This window comes from Rhinoraja longicauda, chromosome 24 (assembly GCF_053455715.1).
Source record: "Rhinoraja longicauda isolate Sanriku21f chromosome 24, sRhiLon1.1, whole genome shotgun sequence".
Taxonomy (NCBI): domain Eukaryota; kingdom Metazoa; phylum Chordata; class Chondrichthyes; order Rajiformes; family Arhynchobatidae; genus Rhinoraja; species Rhinoraja longicauda.
This window is the reverse complement of record NC_135976.1, coordinates 36,114,319-36,137,084: the sequence shown is the minus strand read 5'-3', so window position 1 is coordinate 36,137,084 and position 22,766 is coordinate 36,114,319. Positions and strand designations below refer to the sequence as shown.

Below are 22,766 nucleotides of genomic sequence, written 5' to 3'. Positions count from 1 at the left end.
AATTGTCGCAAGTGAGTGTAGAATAGTGTTAAAGTGCGGGGATCGCTGGTCGGTGTGGACCCGGTGGGCCGAAGGGCCTGTTTCCACGCTATATCACTAAACTAAACTAAACATAGTCTCACCACTCACTGCAAAGTTTGCCGGAGTTTTTCTGTCCACACAGCAAGGGGGAATCCACTTCCCAAGTTTATGAGTTTGTTTTTGCTTGAGTTTGTCATAGAATACTGACATTTTCAACAGTTATCGGAAAGATGTTGTCAAGCTTGGAAGGGTTCAGAGAAAATTTACCCAGGATGTTGCCAGGACTCGAGGGCCTGAGCTACAGGGAGGGGTTGAGTAGGCTGGAACTCTATTCCTTGGAGCGCAGGAGGATGAGGGGTGATCTTATAGAGGTGTACAAAATCATGAGGGGAATAGATTTGGTAAACGCACAGTCTTTTCCCTGGAATTGATAATCAGAAGTTATAGGTTTAAGGTGAGGTTGGAGAAATGTAATAGGAACTTGAAGAGTAACCTTTTTACACAAAGGTGGTGGGTGCATGAAATGAGCTGCCGGAAGACGTAGTTGAGGCAGGTAGTATCGCAATGTTTAAGGAACAGTTAGACAGGTGCATGGATAGGTTTAGAGGAATATGGGTCAAAGGCGGGCAGGTGGGACTAGTGTAGCTGGGACATGTTGGCTGGTGTGGGCAAGTTGGGCCGAAGGGCCTGTTTCCCCGCTGTATCACTCTGTGAGTAACAGTGTTGCTCGAGAGAGAAACGACATTGTGAACAGGTGAATAGGGCAAATCTCGCCCTACTGACCATCAAGAGAATTATAGACTATAGACAATAGATGCAGGAGGAGGCCATTTGGCCCTTCGAGCCAGCACCGCCATTCAATGTAATCATGGCTGATCATTCACAATCAGTACCCCGTTCCTGCCTTCTCCCCATACCCCCTGACTCTGCTATCCTTAAGAGCTCTATCTAGCTCTCTCTTGAATGCATTCAGAGAATTGGCCTCCACTGCCTTCTGAGGCAGAGAATTCCACAGATTCACAACTCTCTGACTGAAAAAGTTTTTCCTCATCTCAGTTCAAAATGGCCTACCCCTTATTCTTAAACTGTGGCCCCTTGTTCTGGACTCCCCCAACATTGGGAACATGTTTCCTGCCTCTAACGTGTCCAACCCCTTAATAATCTTATACGTTTCGATAAGATCTCCTCTCATTCTTCTAAATTCCAGTGTAAACAAGCTGGTCGGTGTGGACCCAGTGGGCCTGTTTCCACGCTATATCTCTAAACTCAAAATTTCAACCACATATTTTATGAATCTATTTTCGCTGATCATAAATGTGAACTAAGCTTAGTGTAACTTTATCAAAAGGAAGTAGATAGCTGTTGTACAGTACCGCCAGACTGCAGAGGTCCCTTGATAAACTCTCCAGACTCAGCATTTCCCACGGGCAAGGAGGGCTTCATTTCTAGATACAGAAAGGCAAAGACAAACGTGACAAGCAAATACTCAGGTCCCCACATGTTATATGTACATGCCGTGCATAGTAACATGCAGAGTAACGTATAGTAATGCATACTAATGCATAGTGACATTTTATATTGTAATTTATAAACTTAGAAAATCTTCTTCAAGCTTTTATCAGGAACGTTTTTATTTTAAATTTGGAGTTCACATTTATTCTCTGGCACCAGCTGTTCCTCCTCCCTTAAATTTGTTTTGAGTCAATCTTCAACTGAATATGTGAAAAAAAATGCTAAGCAACTAAATATCTTTAGTTTCAGTGGCGCAGCGGGTAGAGCTGCTGCCTCACAGCGCAGCGGGTAGAACTGCTGCCTCACAGCGCAGCGGGTAGAACTGCTGCCCCACAGCGCAGCGGGTAGAACTGCTGCCTCACAACGCAGCGGGTAGAACTGCTGCCTCACAGCGCAGCGGGTAGAACTGCTGCCCCACAGCGCAGCGGGTAGAGCTGCTGCCTCACAGCGCAGCGGGTAGAGCTGCTGCCTCACAGCGCAGCGGGTAGAGCTGCTGCCTCACAGCGCCAGACACCCGGGTTCCATCCTGACGGGGGCTGTCTGTACGGAGTTTGTACATTCTCTCCCTGTGACTGCGTGGGTTTTCGCCGGGTGCTCCGGTTTCCTCCCACGCTCCAAAGACGTGCAGGTTTGTAGGTTAATAGGCTTGGTTTCTGTGTAGATTGTCCCCAATGTGTGTGGGGTAGTGCTAGTGTATGGGTGGTCGTTGATCGGCGTAGACTCAGCGGGCCGAAGGGCCTGTGTCCCTGCTGCATCTCCAAACTAAACTCTTGGTGCAAGACTTTTAGTTCTGTCAAATAAAATTGAAGAAGGGTTATCAGAATATCTGGACATTTTTGATCCTTGAGTTTGTTTCTTGTGTTGGGGTATTTGTAGAAGACAAGAAGTTTACTTCAGCCATTAGTTAATCTTGAATAACTGTTCATTTGTTTCCGGGACAGGCCAGTGAAGAAAGCTAATGGCATGTTGGCCTTCATAACGAGAGGATTTGAGTACAGGAGCAAGGAGTCCTTCTGCAGTTGTATATGGCCCTTGTGAGACCACTTCTGGAGTATTGTGTGCAGTTTTGGTCTCCTAATTTGAGGAAGGACGTCTTTGGTTTTGAGGCAGTGCAGCGTAGGTTGACGATATTAATCCCTGGGATGGCGGGACTGTCATATGAGGAAAGATTGGAAAGACTGAGCTTGTATTCACTGGAGTTTAGAAGGATGAGAGGGGTTTTAAAAATTATTAAAGGACTGGACAAACTAGATGCAGGGAAAATGTTCCCAATGTTGGGGGAGTTCAGAACCAGGAGGCACAGTCTAAGAATAAAGGGGAGGCCATTTAAAACTGAGGTGAGAAGAAACTTTTTCACCCAGAGAGTTGTGAATTTGTGGAATTCTCTGCCACAGAGGGCAGTGGAGGCCAATTCACTGGATGAATTTAAAAGAGAGTTAGATAAAGCTCTAGGGACTAGTGGAATCAAGGGATATGGGGAGAAGGCAGGCACGGGTTACTGATTATGAACGATCAGGCACGATCACAATGAATGGCGGTGCTGGCTCGAAGGGCCGAATGGCCTCGTCCTGCACCGACTTTCTATGTTTCTAAATGGGATTAGGTGGCACAATTGAGACAATTCACATAAACTCCAAATTGAACAAGACTTTGCTGCCACACAAAAACCTCAACCCCTCAGAAGCAATGATGTCCACGATGCTGGCACTGTGAATGTAACCATGGCAACAACCACGGAGCACTGCCATGCAACAGGTGTCAGGGGTTATGGGGAGAAGGCAGGAGAATGGGGGTTAAGGAGAGATAGGTCAGCCGTGATTGAATGGAGGAGTAGACTTAGGAACATAGAAAATAAGTGCAGGAGGAGGCCATTCGGCCCTTTGAGCCAGCACCGCCATTCAATATGATCATGGCTGATCATCCACAATCAGTACCCCGTTCCTGCTTTCTCCCCATATCTCTTGATTCCGTTAGCCCTAAGAGCTATATCCAACTCTCTCTTGAAAACATTTAATGAATTGGCCTCCACTGCCTTCTGTGGCAGAGGATTCCTCAGATTCACAACTCTCTGGCTGAAAAAGTTTTACCTCATCTCAGTCCTAAATGCCCTACCCCTTATTCTTAAACTGTGACCCCTGGTTCTGGACTCCCTCCACACGTGGAACCTTTTTCATGCAACTAGCCTGTCCAATCACTTAAGAAATGTTTATGTTTCTATAACATCCCCTCTCATCCTTCTGAATTCCAGTGAATATAAGCCCAGTCGATCCATTCTTTCATCATGAAATCAACTTGATGGGCCGAATGGCCTACTTCTGCTTCTATCACTTGTGAACATGAAGGAATATGGAATCCTAACCTACCTTCACATACAGGGGTGTGACCGGCCCAATCTCTGGCTGTAAATGTGCCCATTCATGGCCTCAACTACAGGGCACTGCACGACATGCCAAGATTACAGGGAATAACTCACCTTCACACCCTGGGGGTTTACCATCCCAGCCTCGAGCCGTGCACAATCGGTAGTTCTTTCCCACCATCAGGAATCTAGATCAACGATAAACAAGATATCAAGCAATATAATAAAAAGGAACTGCAGGTGCTGGTTTATACCAAAGATAGACACAAAGTGCTGGAGTAACTCAGCGGGTCAGGCAGCAACTCTGGCGAACATGGATAGGTGACGTTTCACAGAGTGCTGGAGTAACTCATCCATGTTCTCCACAGATGCTGCCTGACCCGCTGAGTTACTCCAGCACTCTGTGAAACGTCACCTATCCATGTTCCCCAGAGATGCTGCCTAACCCGCTGAGTTACTCCAGCACTCTGTGAAACGTCACCTATCCATGTTTTCCAGACATGGGTGCTGTCTGTACGGAGTTTGTACATTCCCCCTGTGGGGACCGCGTGGGTTTCCTCCAGGTGCGGACTCGGGGGGCCAAAGGGGACAAACTAAATTTTAACCATTTGTTCCTGCCATCTTCTCTGCAATTTAAAATTACCTTTTGGGCCTGAAAAACAACTGTCACTCTCTCCGCAGCTCCTGACTGACCTGCTGACTCTTCTCAACGTTTTCTGTTGTTTATTTCAGATTTCCAGTGACTACAAACTTTAGCGATTTTCACTGTTGAAATGCTCTCACCCTGTTTTACATTGGAAAGAAGCTCGATTTCCAAAAGTAGTATCTGGTGCCTGAGAATATCCATTCAGTATCATTCCTGGGCTGCCACAGTTTCTCGCTACACAGGGAGGAAAGGAAGCAGTTAAAGATGTTGCAAACACTACCTGCCAATACGTTCTTTATGCTAGTGACGGAATCGAATGAATGGATACATTTATTGGCCAAGTATGTACACATACAAGGAATGTGCCTTGGTGCTCCACTCTCAAGTAACAACACGAACATGCAGTAAACAATTAAGAATACGCATAAAACATTAGGAATACATTAGTTTAAACTTGTGAGTGAAATAAACCAGAGCAAAAAGAAACGACAGACTTTTGGTTAATGAGTAGAGCTATCACTCGCGGAAAAAAGTTGTTTTGATGTCTGGCTGTGGCTGCTTTGACAGTCCGGAGTGGCCTTCCAGAGGGAAGTGCTTCAAGGAATATTGAATTTCACTGAAGAACCCCAACAATCTTGATCTCCCACCTATTTACAGTCCAGGTTTAGAGAATGAAATGATTATTTAGTTTAGTTTAGAGATACAGGGTGGAAACAGGCCCTTCGGCCCATCGAGTTTGCACCGACCACCCATTCACTAGTTCTATCACACACACTTGGAAAACATTTACAGAAGCCAATTAACCTACAAACCTGCACGTCTTTGGAGTGTGGGAGGAAACCGGAGCACCCGGAGAAACCCCATTGGTCACGGGGAGAACGCGCAAACTCCGTGCAGACAGACCCGTGGTCGGGATGGAACCCGGGTCCCTGGCACTGTGAGGCAGCAGCTCTACCCGCTGCACCACCGTGCCACCCTCAAATATTAAACATTCAGTTATAAATGCCACACAGCAGTAAGTAAGGGCCACAGTTCCACCTCACTGTTTACACTCCCCCCCTCCTTCCTTTTCCCCAACCCCCCCTCTCCTTGGTGCCCACCTGGTCTTGCACCGGTTTCTCCCCTCACCCTCCCCGTCCACCTACATTCTCGCTTCACAATTTGCAACTCCCCAATCCGTTTGCCTCACAACGTCTGTCTTTTCAACTACAGCCTTTGTCCAACCACCTCCACCCCCCCTCACCCCCTCACCCCCCCTCACCCATATCAACCTATCACCAACCAGGCTTGGTCCTGCCTCCCCTCTCTCCTCCTCCCCTCCAGCTTTCCTCCCCCCACCAACAATCAGTCCGAAGAAGGGTCCCGACTGGTGACGTCACCTATCCATGTTCTCCACAGATGCTGCCTGACCCGCTGAGTTACTCCAGCACTCTGAAACGTCACCTATCCATGTTCTCCACAGATTCTGCCTGACCCACTGAGTTGCTCTGTCAGAGCAGGTTGGAAACGGGGTAACTTGTGGGTGCCATCTCGCTCCACAAGTTCTCTCTCACCTCTACGAGGCACGGCAGTGGTGTGTCACATGGAGGGGTGCATCTTCGCCAAACAAGCAGCTTGGCACCACCCAGAACCGCGGACACAGTTGAGGCAAACCCCAGACTCCCCCAGCCACGAGCTGACCACGAGCTGATCACTTCTTCACAGCAAAATATACGGACATTAAACCGAAAAGTAAAGATTCCACCTGATGTCCAGAACTTCATGAAAGAGGAAAAGTTTAACCCATTCCTCCCCTCCAACACTCAACTCGTGCAAAGGCTACTCACGTTTGCAGATGGGGGGTCCAGGCACAAAGGTATTGTTCTCTCTACATTCAATTGTACTCCTGCCGACCATCTGAGAGCCTTGGACACAGCTATAGCGGATGGTTTCCCCGTAGCTGTAGGTGAGGGCGATTCCTGTCTCCATCTGGCTAAAGGCAGGCCGGGCTGGCTGATCACACTGGACAACTACCCAGAAAAATCACACATATTAGTCTCCGCCAGAATGCTGGCCATTCATAGTTTATTCACCTAGAATCAGTCTCGCTCAACAAATTGTGGACACAGCCCAGATCATCACACAAACCAACCTCCCTCCCACCGACTCCATCTACACCTCACGCTGCCTCGGCAAGGCCAGCAGCCCAGACCGTCACACAAACCAACCTCCCCTCCATTGACTCCATCTACACCTCACGCTGCCAGCAGCATAATCAAGGACCAGTCTCACCCCGGCCACTCCCTTTTCTCCCCTCTCCCATCGGGCAAGAGGTACAGAAGTGTGAGAACGCACACCTCCAGATTCAGGGACAGTTTCTTCCCGGCTGTTATCAGGCAACTGAATCATCCCACCACAACCAGAGAGCAGTGCTGAACTACTATCTACCTCATTGGTGACCCTCAGACTATCCTTGATCGGACTTTTCTGGGTTTACCATGCACTAAACGTTATTCCCTTATCATGTATCTGTACACTGTAAATGGTGCGATTGTAATCATGTGTTGTCTTTCCGCTGATTGGATAGCACGCAACAAAAGCTTTTCACTGTACCTCGGTACACGTGACAATAAGCTAAACTGAACTCCAGAAAATTGGATTTGGAGAGTGGGAATGGCACATTAGTCCAGGATTTATCACCAGAAAAGTCTACAGACATTTTTGTTCTTTCTTCCAAAGTGAATAACTTTGCATTTTCCTCCTACAAATTCCATTAAAACCATTTTCCCACTCACTTGACATGTCAACCAGCTTTGTCTGAAGTCAGAAGGTCATAAGGAATAAGAGTAGCATTAGGCCATTCGGCCCATCGTCTACTCCACCATTCAATCATGGCTGATCTATCTTTCCCTCCTAACCCCATTCTCCTGCCTCCACCCCATAATCCCTGACACCAGTACTAATCAGGAATCTATCTATCTCTGCCTTAAATATATCCACTGACTTGGCCACCACAGCTGTCTGTGGCAACGAATTCCACAGATTCACCACCCTCTGACCTATCTTCTTTGTAAATTGCTTTCCCACTATTTTGGTGTCATCTGCAAACTTTGCCCCTGTTCAAGCCATTAGTAAGTGGATAGTAGTGGTGCAGGCACTGTTCCCTGCAGTACTCAGTGGGTCAGGGGCTGACAATGTGTACAACAGTGCTCTCTGAACCAGGTAATGAGTAGCCCTTGGTGCAAGAGTAGGTAAGCTGCAAAACCATGAAGGAAGTGTGAGGGGATAAACCCATCACACATGAGAATGGCCGTGCGAGGAGGTGTGAGGGGATAAACCCATCACACATGAGAATGGCCGTGCGAGGAGGTGTGAGGGGATAAACCCATCACACATGAGAATGGCCGTGCGAGGAGGTGTGAGGGGATAAACCCATCACACATGAGAATGGCCGTGCGAGGAGGTGAGAGGGGATAAACCCATCACACATACCCTTCAGCCCAACTTGCCCACACGTGAGATGCTGCCTGACCTGCTGAGTTACTTCACCATTTTGTGTCTACCTTCGATATAAACCAGCATCTGCAGTTTTTTTCCTACACTTCCTGCCCAAACGTCCCATCTACACGAGCTCCACCCGCCCATATTCCCTCGAAACCTGTCCTAGTCATTCTTGGTGCAGTACCAAATATAGATGACTTCATATACTTATTCATTTTTAATAACTATTTTCTCAAAGGCAGGATCACAATCAAGCACAGGACTAAGGGGCGACATTTCTGGAGTTTCAGTAACCCTACAACCTTGCTACAGGCTAATCTACAGTCAGCAAGCTGTAAGACCACTGCACTGTACCTCTGCATGTAGGTGGTGTGTTGTCCCATTCCCCGGTCTCTGTACAAACCAGTCTGGCCGCACCGATTAGTGAATGGCCCGCACTGCAGGAGTATTCTGCCACCATCCCATATTCCCACACCTCTCCGCTGGCTGCTGAGGGAGCAGTCCCGTTACTAATTGGTGGAGGAGTGGAGCATGAGACAGCTATGGACAGATGAAACACAACTCGTACTCTCAATAGAATGTGGGGTAAAAACCTCAGCATCGGGAATTAAAAGCACTCAGTGCAGAGGGGAGCACTATCTTACAGGTACAAAGTGAAATGAATGTACTGTGGTGCATTGTAGTGGTATTTGTGGAACACTGCGTTTGCAGGTATCCTCATTCACTTCATAACAAAAACTAAAGGGCGGCACGGTGGCGCAGCGGTAGTTCCTGCCTAACAGCGCTCACAGCGCCAGACACCCGGGTTTGATCCCGACTGTGCGTGCTGTCTGTATGGAGTTTGTACGTTCTCGCCGTGACGGCGTGGGTTTTCTCTGAGATCTCCGGTTTCTCAGCCCCTAACTGCTGTCCCTTTCTATCCTTTACACTGGGAATGGCTCCTCATGTTGGCAGGAGAGGGGTCCGGGAACAAAGGTGGTGTTTTCTTCACGTTGTATTACACTCCTGCCAACCATTATAAACCCTTCAGCACAGCTGTAGTTGATGGTCTCTCCATACTGTACATCAGGGTACACACTGCCTCCATCTGGCCACTTGCTATCGGTGCAGGCCGATCACATTCAACAGCTACCGTAAATACAATCAAAGCATCAGTTTTTTTTTTAGTTAGTTTAGTTTAGAGATACAGCACGGAAACAGGCCCTTCGGCCCACCGAGTCCGCACCGACCAACGATCCCCGCACACTAACACTATCCTACACACACTAGGGACAATTTACACACACACCAACCCAATTAACCTACAAACCCGCACGTCTTTGGATTGTGGGAGGAAACCGGAGCACCCGGAGAAAACCCACGCAGGTCACGTGGAGAACGTACAAACTCCATACAGACAGCACCCGTAGTCAGGATCGAACCCGGGTCCCTGGCGCTGTGAGGCAGCAGCTCTACCCGCTGCACCACAGTGGCCACCGTTGATTAAGCTTAGAAATTTAAAAATATCTAGAGGAGCCATTTAGTTCCTTCAGCCTGCTCCACCGCTCAACAGGGGCAACGCAGTGTTGCAGTGGGTAGGACCGCTGTTTCACAGCGCCAGAGACCCAGGTTTAATCGTAACCTCGGGGTACTGTCTGTCTGTGTGGACTTTGCAAGTTCTCCCTGTGACCGTGTGGGTTTTCTCCGGCTGCTCCGGCTTCCTCCCACATCCCAAAGACTTGCTGGTTTGTAGGTTAATCGGCCCGTCTGTAAATTGACCCTAGTGTGTCGGGAGTGGATGAGAAAGTGGGATAACATAGAACATCAGCGCTCTCTTACACAATCTCATCGATCCTTCCCCAGATCCCTTGACCCCCATCAAAGCCAAAACATCCATTGACCTCAGCCCTCAGCACTGTTGGTGACTACCCCTTGCACCGTCCCGACCCACAGCCTGAGGTACAGGGCATCAAGACTGCACAACTTAATCACCAAACACTAACCCAGAGCAGTAAGTGAAATGAGATATCTGCACATTGCTCTGACATCTTTTGTGTTGAGAACATTCGGAAGAATCCTTTCCAACCTTCCAGTCCTATCACTGAGCTAAAAGGGCAGAAATTCCATTCGGAAAATTAAAGATCGAAGAAGAATTTTTTTAAAAGCAGATTAAAGTCCAAGAAAGATTGACCGTGGAGGTTTATAACGTCAGCAATTGTTTTGGTCGTTAGGTTCTGCTGTAGGAATGGTAACTCACGTTTACAGGAGGGGGGTCCAGGTGCAAACGTCTTGTTTTCTCCACATTCTATTTTGCTCTGGCCGACCATTTCAAAGCCTTCAAAGCAGCTGTAGATGATGGTGTCTCCGACCACAAACACCGGGCCAGAATCCCCCTCCATCCGCCCATTCAATGGCACGTCAGGAGCGTGGCACAGAACAGCTAGCAACATAAATCCAAGCATGCATCTGCATCAGGTAACGAAGCTTTCATCATCTTAGATCTTTGTTTTTCAGATCCTTGTTGCACAATGATAGTAAATCTATCGTGGCAAGTCAGTGCATCACTGCCTCCTCGCATCCTACTGATTTATCTATTTGAGTTAGATGACGTGATATAGCCTCTTCTCTGAAAACACACACACAGCGGTCCATAAGGTCATAACCGATAGGAGCAGAATTAGGCCAATTGGCCCATCAAGTCTGCTCCGCCATTCAATCATGGCTGATCTACCTTTCCCTCTCAACCCCAATCCCGAGGGGATAAACCCATCACACATGAGAATGGCCGTGCGAGGAAGTGAGAGGGGATAAACCCATCACACATGCCCTTCAGCCCAACTTGCCCACACGTGAGATGCTGCCTGACCTGCTGAGTTACTCCACCATTTTGTGTCTACCTTCGATATAAACCAGCATCTGCAGTTTTTTCCCTACACCTCCTGCCCACACGTCCCATCTACACAAGTCCCACCCGCCCATATTCCCTCGAAACCAGTCCTAGCCATTCCTGGTGCAGTACCAAATATAGATGACTTCATATACTTATTCATTTTTAATAACTATTTACTCAAAGGCAGGATCACAATCAAGCACAGGACTAAGCGGGGACATTTCTGGAGTTTCAGTAACCCTACAACCTTGCTACAGGCTAATCTACAGTCAGCAAGCTGTAAGACCACTGCACTGTACCTCTGCATGTTGGTGGTGTGTTGTCCCATTCCCCGGTCTCTGTACAAACCAGTCTGGCCGCACCGATTAGTGAATGGCCCGCACTGCAGGAGTATTCTGCCACCATCCCATATTCCCACACCTCTCCGCTGGCTGCTGAGGGAGCAGTCCCGTTACTAATTGGTGGAGGAGCGGAGCATGAGACAGCTGTGGACAGATGAAACACAACTCGTACTCTCAATAGAACGTGGGGTAAAAACCTCAGCATCGGGAATTAAAAGCACTCAGTGCAGAGGGGAGCACTATCTTACAGGTACAAAGTGAAATGAATGTACTGTGGTGCATTGTAGTGGTATTTGTGGAACACTGCGTTTGCAGGTATCCTCATTCACTTCATAACAAAAACTAAAGAGCGGCACGGTGGCGCAGCGGTAGTTCCTGCCTAACAGCGCTCACAGCGCCAGACACCCGGGTTTGATCCCGACTGTGCGTGCTGTCTGTATGGAGTTTGTACGTTCTCGCCGTGACGGCGTGGGTTTTCTCTGAGATCTCCGGTTTCTCAGCCCCTAACTGCTGTCCCTTTCTATCCTTTACACTGGGAATGGCTCCTCATGTTGGCAGGAGAGGGGTCCGGGAACAACGGTGGTGTTTTCTTCATGTTGTATTACACTCCTGCCAACCATTATAAACCCTTCAGCACAGCTGTAGTTGATGGTCTCTCCATATCTGTACATCAGGGTACACGCTGCCTCCATCTGGCCATTTGCTATCGGTGCAGGCCGATCACATTCAACGGCTACCATAAATACAATCAAAGCATCAGTTTCTTTTTTTTTAGTTTAGTTTAGAGATACAGCAAGGAAACAGGCCCTTCGGCCCACCGAGTCCGCACCGACCAGCGATCCCCGCACACTAACACTATCCTACACACACTAGGGACAATTTACACATCCACCAACCCAATTAACCTACAAACCCGCACGTCTTTGGAGTGTGGGAGGAAACCGGAGCACTCGGAGAAAACCCACGCAGGTCCATATAACCATATAACAATTACAGCACGCAAACAGGCCCGTTCGGCCCTACCAGTCCACGCCGACCACTTTCTCTGACTTAGTCTCATCTACCTGCTCTCAGACCATAACCCTCCAATCCCCTCCCATCCATATACCTATCCAATTTACTCTTAAATAATAAAATCGAGCCTGCTCCACCACTTCCACCGGAAGCTCATTCCACACAGCCACCACCCTCTGAGTAAAGAAGTTACCCCTCATGTTACCCCTAAACATTTGTCCCTTAATTCTGAAGTTATGTCCCCTTGTTGGAATCTTCCCCACTCTCAAAGGGAAAAGCCTACCCACGTCAACTCTGTCCGTCCCTCTTAAAATTTTAAAAACCTCTATCAAGTCCCCCCTCAACCTTCTACGCTCCAAAGTAGGATACCCTTTTCACCTACAACTGCACACCTGTACATGGTTCTAACACCATTATTAAGTTTGCAGATGATACAACGGTGATTGGCCTCATCAGCGACAACGATGAGTCGGCCTATAGGGAGGAGGTCCAGCTACTTGCAACGTGGTGCGCAGACAACAACCTGGTCCTTAACACCAAGAAGACCAAGGAGCTCATTGTGGACTACAGAAGGACTAGGGGTGGTACGCACACCCCCATCCATATTAACGGGACGGAGGTGGAGCGTGTTTCCAGTTTCAGGTTCTTGGGTGTCAACATTTCTGATGACCTCTCTTGGACCCACAATACCTCAACACTGATCAAGAAGGCTCACCAGCGTCTCTTCTTCCTGAGGAGACTAAAGTAGGTCCATCTGTCTCCTCAGATTCTGGTGAACTTCTACCGCTGCACTATCGAGAGCATCCTTACTAACTGTATCACAGTATGGTATGGCAACTGCTCTGTCTCCGACCGGAAAGCAGAGGGTGGTGAAAACTGCCCAACGCATCACCGGTTCCTCACTCCCCTCCATTGAGTCTATCCAGAGTAGGCGATGTCTGCGAAGGGCGCGCTGCATCGTCAAGGACAGCTCTCACCCCAACCACAGATTGTTTACCCTCCTCCCATCTGGGAGGCGCTACAGGTCTCTCCGTTCCCGGACCTGCAGGTTCCAGAACAGCTTCTTTCATGCAGTCGTTCCCTTACTTAACTCTGCGCTTCGGTGATTGCTGCCACCCCACCCCCCCAACCCCCCCCCTCGGGCACTCCTCCCATCAGTGACTGATCTCACTCACCGGAATGTCCACTACCGCTACTGAATTACTGTATATATTATATGTTTTACTATTCCATCGCATGACTAACTGTATTCAATCATGGCTGATCTACCGTTCCCTCTCAACCCCAATCTCTTGCCTTCTCTCCATAACCCCTGACATCTTTACTAATTAAGAATCTATCTATCTCCGCCTTAATAATATCTAATTAGGTTCTGTCAAATATCAAGTTCTAGTTCTAGTTGGCGGTGGCCCGAAGGCCTTGTTTCCCAGCTGCATGACTCCATGAGTTCAAACCACCAAGCATGTTTGTCTGTGAAGTTTGACACTTGGGCAAATCAAAATACTTTTATTTTCAGAAAAGTTGCTCCAGTGTCAGACTGCAGTTTACAAGATAATCAAACTATGTTTTGCCATCTCTAGTCTCAACCACCTCAACTAGTAACGAGGAAATGGCCACGCTAGGCCTGCCCTGCTCGGGAACATTTTGAGCGTTTGTCGGCACTGGGCCTGCACTCGCTGGAGTTTAGAAGAATGAGGGGGGACCTCATTGAAACTTACAGAATAGTTAAAGGCTTGGATAGAGTGGATGTGGGGAGGATGTTTTCATTAATGCGAGAGTCTAGTTCATTAGGAGAGGTCCCAGCCTCAGAATTAAAGGACGTTCTTTTAGGAAGGAGATGAGGAGAAATTTCTTTAGTCAGAGGGTGGTGAATCTGTGGGATTTTGTGATGGCTGTGGAGGCCAAGTCAGTGGATATTTTGAAGGCAGAGATAGATTGTTGATTAATGCGGGTGTCAGGGGTTATGGGGAGAAGGCAGGAGAATGGGGTTAGGAGGGAGAGATGGATCAGCCATGGTTGAATGGCGGAGTAGGCTTGATGGGCCGAATGGCCTAATTCTTCTCCTATCACATATGACCTTATGACCACTTATGACCTTATGAACCAACAGTGTTGACCAGTCTGATTAGTTGACCGAACTCCATTCTTGTTGCAATAATAAATATAGATGACTTAATATAACCTTTTCCTCATCTTCAGGAATACACTCAAACACAGGGGCGGCACGATGGCGCAGCGGTAGAGTTGCTGCCTTACAGCGCTTGCAGCGCCAGAGACCCAGGTTCCATCCCGACTACGGGCGCTGTCTGTACGGAGTTTGTACGTTCTCCCCGTGACCTGTGTGGGTTTTCTCCGAGATCTTCGGTTTCCTCCCACACTCCAAAACATACAGGTTTGTAGGTTAATTAGCTTGTTCTTAGTGTAAATTGTCCCTAGTGTGTGTAGGATAGTGTTAGTGTGCGGGAATCGCTGGTCGGTGCAGACTCGGTGGGCCGAAGGGCCTGTTTCCGCGCTGGATCTCTAAACTAAACTAAACTAAACACAGGGTTAAGCGGGAACTTTTGTGGAACTGCCACTTGGGGGCGGTTTCAGTAACCCGACAACCTTGCTACAGGCTAATCTACAGTCAGTAAGCTGTAACACCACTGCACTGTACCTCTGCATGTTGGTGGTGTGTTGTCCCATTCCCCGGTCTCTGTACAAACCAGTCTGGCCGCACCGATTAGTGAATGGCCCGCACTGCAGGAGTATTCTGCCACCATCCCATATTCCCACACCTCTCCGCTGGCTGCTGAGGGAGCAGTCCCGTTACTAATTGGTGGAGGAGCGGAGCATGAGACAGCTGTGGACAAATGAAACACAACGAAACATCAGATGGAAACGTGAGCTTGGCGGATTAAACCACCCTCAGTCAGTCAGAATCACAGTGGTCTCTGCAGAAAGGCAAGAGAGTAGGTAGCTGGATGCTCTTGCATGCTTTCTAAAGCTTGCCACTGGACAAAGGTCTCTCTCCCAGCTTGCCAACACACCACCACACAAAAGAATATATTTTGCATCGTTAAACAAAATACACGACACACAAGAAGTGTTGCCTCACAGTCTACCAAGAAACATAGAAAATAGGTGCAGGAGTAGGCCATTTAGCCCTTCGAGCCAGCACCGCCATTCAATATGATCATGGCTGATCACCCAAAATCAGTACCCCGTTCCTGTTTTCTCCCCATATCCTTTGATTCCGTTAGCCCTAAGAGCAAAATGTAACTCGCTCTTGAAAACATCCAGCGAATTTGTCTCCACTGCCTTCTGTGGCAGATTCACAATTCTAGGTGAAAAGGTTTTTCCTCATCTCAGTCCTAAATGGCCTCCCCCTTATTCTTAAACTGTGACCCCTGGTTCTTGTCCCCTGCCCCATCCTTATTCATCTGTCGCCCTGGAACAATCTCTCTCACAAACCCATGGATTCTCACTACTTTTCAAAAGCTCTTAACTACTATCTACCTCATTGGTGACCCTCGGACTATCCTTGATCAGACTTGACTGGCTTTACCTTGCACTAAACGTTATTCCCTAGACATGTATCTGTACACTGTGAATGGCTCGATTGTAATCACATATAGTCTTTCCGCTGACTGGCTAGCATGCAACAAAAGCTTAACACTGTACCTCGGTGCACCTGACTATAAACTCAGCTCAAATAAACCTCTCTGGCCTGGTTATGTAAACATAGAAAATAGGTGCAGGAGTAGGCCATTCGGCCCTTCGAGCCCGCACCGCATCTGGAATCGAAGGAGCACGTTACCAATTAAAGCAAAGTTCCAAGTTGTGGCATATGCAAGTCCATTTCTTTGCATCTTAGCTAAACTGAAACTATTGCAACACTGCGTATTAACAATGTGATTGGACAGATTCACGGGTTTGGGCAGTACTGTAGGTGGACACACGTCTCGTGACAGAAAATAAGAAGATATTTGCGGGCTTGAGCAAGGATGTGAAGCTCCAGGCTCATTGTTTGCAACTCACGTTTACAGGAGGGGGGTCCAGGTACAAACGTGCTGTTTTCTGCACATTCTATTACACTCTGGCCGACTATTTCAAAGCCTTCAGTGCAGCTGTAGCTGATGGTGTCTCTGTACATGTACATCGGGCCAAATCCTGCCTCGATCCGTCCATTCAATGGCACATCAGGAGGGTGGCACTGAACTGTTAGCAAAATAAATCCAAGCAAGAATCTGCATCAGTCAACTAAGCTTTGATCATCTTTAGTCATAGAGTGATACAGAGTTGAAACAGGCCCTTCGGCCCAACTTGCCCACACCAGCCAACATGTCCCAGCTACACTAGCTCCTCCTGCCTGCGCTTGGTCCATATCCCTCCAAACCGGTCCTATCCATGTACCTGTCTAACTGCTTTTTCTTAAATGTTAGGATAGTCCCAGCCTCAACTGCCCTCTCTGGGAGCACCCACCACCCTTGGTGTGAATTCACCATCCTTAATACGTACACACACACACATTCCAGTTCATTACAGATCTACAACTCTAGCTTTGCAAGACTTTATTTATGAACAAGGTTAATTTGTTTACTGAATATAAACAAATGCTTAAAAGGTTATCTAGAACATATCCAACCCAACTGCATTAAGCCAAACCCATGCTGATTGCAAATTATTTGTCTTTAATTACATTTAATCTTGAATTTCCTAAAATGTATCCAGAACCATTATCATGTGCAGGATTATTTTATTGGAAGATTGAAAGATACAGCATGGAAACAAGCCCATTGAGTTCACGCTTACCATCGATCACCCATTCATATTAGTTCTGTTATCCCACTTTCTCATCCAGTCCCTACACACTAGAGGCCAATTAACCTACAAACCCGCATGTCTTTGGGATGTGGGAGGAAACTGATGCACCTGGAGAAACCCCACGCGGTCACAAGGAGAATGTGCAAACTCTCAATGCAGACGGCATCGGAGGTCAGGATCGAACCCGGGTCTCTGGTGCCGAGAGGCAGCAGCTCTACCCGCTGCACCGCACTGTAAGCAGGATTAAAGTGGCAGGATTTATGGAATCAGTGGACGGGGCATTTTTTGTGCTCCTAAAGCTTTGCTACAAACAATCTGCTACGGACAACTGGCAAACTACAGTCGTGTACCTCTACATGTTGGTGGCTCATTGTTCCATTCCCCGGTCTCTGTACAAACAAGCTCGTTTGCACCGATCAGTGAATAGTTCTCAGCACAGGAGTACCTTGTGACCATTCCGTATTTCCAGTTCTCTCTATTGGGTGGTGACAGAGCGACCCCATTCATAATTGGTGGAAGTTCATCGCAAGTGACCGCTTGAAGAAATGACATTGAATTAGTGCTTCGAATACTTTAGTTTAGTTTAGAGATACAGTGCCGAAACAGGGTCCGCGCCGACCAGCGATCCCCGCACACCAACACTATCCTACGCACAGGGTCCGCGCCGACCAGCGATCCCCGCACACTAACACTATCCTACACACAGGGTCCGCTCCAACCAGCGATCCCCGCACACTAACACTATCCTACACACAGGGTCCGCGCCGACCAGCGATCCCCGCACACTAACACTATCCTACGCACAGGGTCCGCGCCAACCAGCGATCCCCGCACACTAACACTATCCTACGCACAGGGTCCACGCCAACCAGCGATCCCCGCACACTAACACTATCCTACACACAGGGTCCGCGCCGACCAGCGATCCCCGCACACTAACACTATCCTACGCACACCAGGGACAATTTACACTTATACCAGGCCAATTAACCTACAAACTTGTACGTCTTTGGAGTGTGGGAGGAAACTGAAGATCTCGGAGAAAACCCATGCGGTCACAGGGAGAACGTACAAACTCCGTACAGACAGCGCCCGTAGTCGGGATGGAACCCGGGTCTCGGGCACTGCAAGCGCTGTAAGGCAGTAACTTCACCGCTGCGCCACCGTGCCGAGCCTGACCTGGCTGGATGGACGCTGTAGTTTCTGCGATTCAAACCTCTTGGTTCAGAGACACAACATTGAACAACCCTGCCTCAACCCATCATCTCAACATTTAACATAGAACAGCACAGCACAGGGACGGCTCCTTCAGCCCACAATGTTTGTGCAAAACATGATGCTGAGTTAAACTGATCTACCTGGATGCCTGAGGGGGAGAAAGGGGGGGGGGTGATGGGAGAGAGAAAGGGGGGATGGTGGGAGAAATGGGTGGTGGGCACAGGAAAGAGAGGGGGGGGAATAAGGGGTCAGGCTTGGGTAGCACTTCCCCGGGATTACAACTCCCAACATGGCACACCATGTAATGACAGCTCAGAGAGATTCCCCCTGGCAGCTTTACACCTGGTCCAGATATATATTCATATTCTCCTGCCTTCTCTCCTGACGCCCATACTAATCAACAATCTATCTATCTCTGCCTTAAAGATATGCATTGACTTGGCCTCCACTGCCTTCTGCGGCAATGAATTCTACAGATTCGCCACCCTCGAGCTAAATAAATTCCTCCTTATCTCCTTCCTAAAGGAACATACTTTAATTCTGAGGGTGTGTCCGATGATATCTATTGATCTACATGGATAGATGGGTAGATAGATTGATAGGTACACAGGGAGCTAGATAGACAGCCAGACAGACAGACAGTGGCCAATGTTCGGCCCATCAGTTCCCTGCCAGTCTTTTTTAACTTTCTTGCGTTGAACTAGTGATGAATGTGGAAGCCCACCTTGACACGTTGGGATCTGCCCGTCCCAACCATCAGCAGTGCACAACTGGTAACTCCGACCCACCACCTGGTATCTAAACAACAGGAAAACAGGTGACTGTAGGAAACACAAGCAAAAAGCACCAAGTACCATCAAAAACACACCCTCTTCTCCCCTCTCCCATTATAAGCATAATCAAGGACCAGTCTCACCCCGGCCAATCCCTCTTCTCCCCTCTACCATCGGGCAAGAGGTACAGAAGTGTGAAAACGCACACCTCCAGATTCAGGGACAGTTTCTTCCCGGCTGTTATCAGGCAACTGAACCGTCCTCTCACCAACTAGAGAGCGGTGCTGACCTCCCATCTACCTCGTTGGAGACCCACAGACCATCTTTAATCGGTCTTTACGGGCTTTATCCTGCACTAAACATTATTCCCTTTCGCATGTATCTGTGCATTGTGGATGGTTCGATTGTAATCATGTAGAGTCTTTCTGCTGACTGGATAGAATGCAACAATAAAGCTTTTCACTGTACTTCGGTACACGTGATGATAAACTAATAGTATAAGAAAATAACTGCAGATGCTGGTACAAATTGAAGGTATTTATTCACAAAATGCTGGAGTAACTCAGCAGGTCAGGCAGCATCTCGGGAGAGAAGGAATGGGTGACGTTTCGGGTCTCGACCTTCTTCAGACTGAAGAAGGGTCTCGACCCGAAACGTCACCCATTCCTTCCCTCCCGAGATGCTGCCTGACCTGCTGAGTTACTCCAGCATTTTGTGAATAAATACCTGATGATAAACTAAACTACACTAAACTAAACTAAACTAACTCTGCGGGTCGGGCAGCTTCTCTGAAAAATATGGAGAGGTGACGTTTCCCAGAGTGCTGGAGTAACTCAGTGGGTCAGGCAGCATCTCTGGAGAACATGGATAGGTGACGTTTCACAGAGTGCTGGAGTAACTCAGCGGGTCAGGCAGCATCTCTGGAGAACATGGATAGGCAGTGTTTCGAGTCGGGACCCATCTTCAGAATATTTTTTAAGAACGTATCTTAAAGATAATTTCAGTTCTTTGTACTCACCCTGTCTCACAGTGAAAAGTAACTTTACTTCCTAAAGTAGTATTTGGTGCCTGAGAATATCCATTCATTATCTCTCCTGGATTTCCACAGTTCCTCACTGTGCAAATGAAAATGGGAGATGATAAAGGATAGAAAAATACTTGCAAAACTCTCCAAATGCTTGTTCTCAGAACTGGCAAAACAATTTGCAGTTTTGCATCTTCACATTGCCATGTCGGTGAACTCTAGAATTTTTACTGTTTACAAATGAGCATTTCTTCAGTTGTAGAAGGAAACAGGCCCTTCAGCCCAACATGCCCATGCCAACCAAGATGCCTTATACTCGCTGGAATTTAGAAGACTGAGGGGGGATCTTATTGAAACATATAAAATTCTTAAGGGGTTGGAGAGGCTAGATGCGGGAAGATTGTTCCCGATGTTGGGGAAGTCCAGAACCAGGGGTCACAGCTTAAGGATAAGGGGGAAGTCTTTTAGGACCGAGATGAGAAAACATTTCTTTACACAGAGAGTGGTGAGTCTGTGGAATTCTCTGCCACAGAAGGTAGTTGAGGCCAGTTCATTGACTATATTTAAGAGGGAGTTAGATGTGGCCCTTATGGCTAGAGGGATCAGGGGGTATGGAGAGAAGGCAGGTACAGGTTACTGAGCTGGATGATCAGCCATGATCATATTGAATGGCGGTGCAGGCTCGAAGGGCCGAACGGCCTACTCCTGCACCTATTTTCTATGTTTCTATGTTTCTATCTATACTAATGCCGTATCCCTCTAAACCTTTCCTATCCATGCATCTGTCCAAGTGTCTTTTAAATGTTGTTATAGTCCCTGCCTCAACTACTTCCTCTGACAGCTTGTTCCATACACCCAACACTCTTTGTGTGAAAAACCTTCCCCTCAGGTTCCTATTAAATCTCCCCCCCCCTCACCTTAAACATATGTCCCCTGCTACTAGATTCCCGCCCTCTGATAAAAGACTGTGCATTTGCTCTATCTATTCCTCTCATGATCTTATACAACTCCATACGATCACTCCTCATCCTCCTGTGCTAAAATAAATAAACTCCTAGCCTGCTCAACCTCTCCCTGTAGCTCAGGCCCTCGAGTCCTGGCAACATCCTCATAAATCTTCTCTCCACACTTCCCAGCTTAACAACATCTTTCGCATAACAGGGTGACCAAAACTGAACACAATACATCAAATGGCCTCACCAATGTCTTGTACAACTGTGATATAAAACACACCTGGAACTGGTGATATGATGTTCCATAACTGAAGAAGCAAATCCTGGCTTCTTTATACCGAACTCAATTGACAGATTATGCCTCAAAGAGTTTTAAGTTAATTCAAAGAACTCACTATTTGCAGGTCAGTTTCACCACAAGTCAGTATGGATAGAAATTAGGAATTGTAAGGGTAAAAAGACCCTAATGGGAGTTATCTACAGGCCCCCAAACAATAGCCTCGACATAGGGTGCAAGTTGAATCAGGAGATAAAATTGGCGTGTCATAAATGTAATGCTACGGTGGTTATGGGAGATTTCAACATGCAGGTAGACTGGGAAAATCAGGTTGGAAATGGATCCCAGGAAAGAGAGTTTGTAGAGTGCCTTCGAGATGGATTCTTAGAACAGCTTGTACTGGAGCCTACCAGGGAGAAGGCAATTCTGGATTTAGTGTTGTGTAATGATCCTGATCTGATAAGGGGACTAGAGGTAAAAGAGCCATTAGGAGGCAGTGATCACAACATGATAAGTTTTACTCTGCAAATGGAAAGGCAGAAGGGAAAATAGGAAGTGTCGGTATTATAGTATAGCAAAGGGGATTACAGAGGCATGAGGCAGGAGCTGGCCAAAATTGACTGGAAGGAGGCCCTGGCAGGGAAGACGGTAGAACAGCAATGGCAGGTATTCCTGGGAATAATGCAGAGGTTGCAGGATCAATTTATCCCAAAGAGGCGGAAAGACTCTAAGAGGAGTAAGAGACACCTGTGGCTGACGAGGGAAGTCAAGGACAGCATAAAAATTAAGGAGAGGAAGTATAACATAGCAAAGAAGAGTGGGAAGACAGAGGATTGGGACTCTTTTAAAGAGCAACAAAAGTTAACTAAAAAGGCAATACGGGGAGAAAAGATGAGGTACGAGGGTAAACTAGCTAATAATATAGAGGATAGCAAAAGTTTTTTTAGGTACGTGAAGAGGAAAAAAATAGTCAAGGCAAATGTGGGTCCCTTGAAGACAGAAGCAGGGGAATTTATTATGGGGAACAAAGAAATGGAAGACGAGTTAAACCGTTACTTTGGATCTGTGTTTACTGAGGAGGATACACACAATCTCTCAAATGTTCTCGGGGCCGGAGAACCTAGGGTGATGGAGGAACTGAAGGAAATCCACATTAGGCAGGAAATGGTTTTGGGTAGACTGATGGGACTGAAGGCTGATAAATCCCCAGGGCCTGATGGTCTGCATCCCAGGGTACTTAAGGAGGTGGCTCTAGAAATAGTGGAAGCATTGGAGATCATTTTTCAATGTTCTATAGATTCAGGATCAGTTCCTGTGGATTGGAGGATAGCAAATGTTATCCCACTTTTTAAGAAAGGAGGGAGAGAGAAAACGGGTAATTATAGACCAGTTAGTCTGACATCAGTGGTGGGGAAGATGCTGGAGTCAATTATAAAAGACGAAATTGCTGAGCATTTGGATAGCAGTAACGGG

General features: G+C 47.5%; 1 protein-coding gene across 2 annotated transcripts in view; it reads right to left on the bottom strand.

Moving 5' to 3' along the window:
• LOC144605180 (zona pellucida sperm-binding protein 3 receptor-like) overlaps window positions 1-22,766 on the bottom strand; it is a 43,172-nt gene that overhangs the window by 15,624 nt on the left and 4,782 nt on the right. The window contains exons 3-14 of one of the 2 annotated variants that reach the window (XM_078420268.1): window positions 20,058-20,154; window positions 18,991-19,064; window positions 17,399-17,584; window positions 16,263-16,442; window positions 14,899-15,084; window positions 11,187-11,372; window positions 10,255-10,437; window positions 8,373-8,558; window positions 6,365-6,547; window positions 4,676-4,772; window positions 4,007-4,080; window positions 1,395-1,466 (exon numbers count right to left, since the gene is read on the bottom strand). In XM_078420268.1, the coding sequence (XP_078276394.1) occupies window positions 1,395-1,466; window positions 4,007-4,080; window positions 4,676-4,772; window positions 6,365-6,547; window positions 8,373-8,558; window positions 10,255-10,437; window positions 11,187-11,372; window positions 14,899-15,084; window positions 16,263-16,442; window positions 17,399-17,584; window positions 18,991-19,064; window positions 20,058-20,154 (1,704 nt within the window). The remainder of the gene's footprint in view (window positions 1-1,394; window positions 1,467-4,006; window positions 4,081-4,675; window positions 4,773-6,364; window positions 6,548-8,372; window positions 8,559-10,254; window positions 10,438-11,186; window positions 11,373-14,898; window positions 15,085-16,262; window positions 16,443-17,398; window positions 17,585-18,990; window positions 19,065-20,057; window positions 20,155-22,766) is intronic. The other variant, XM_078420269.1, reaches the window with a different exon arrangement.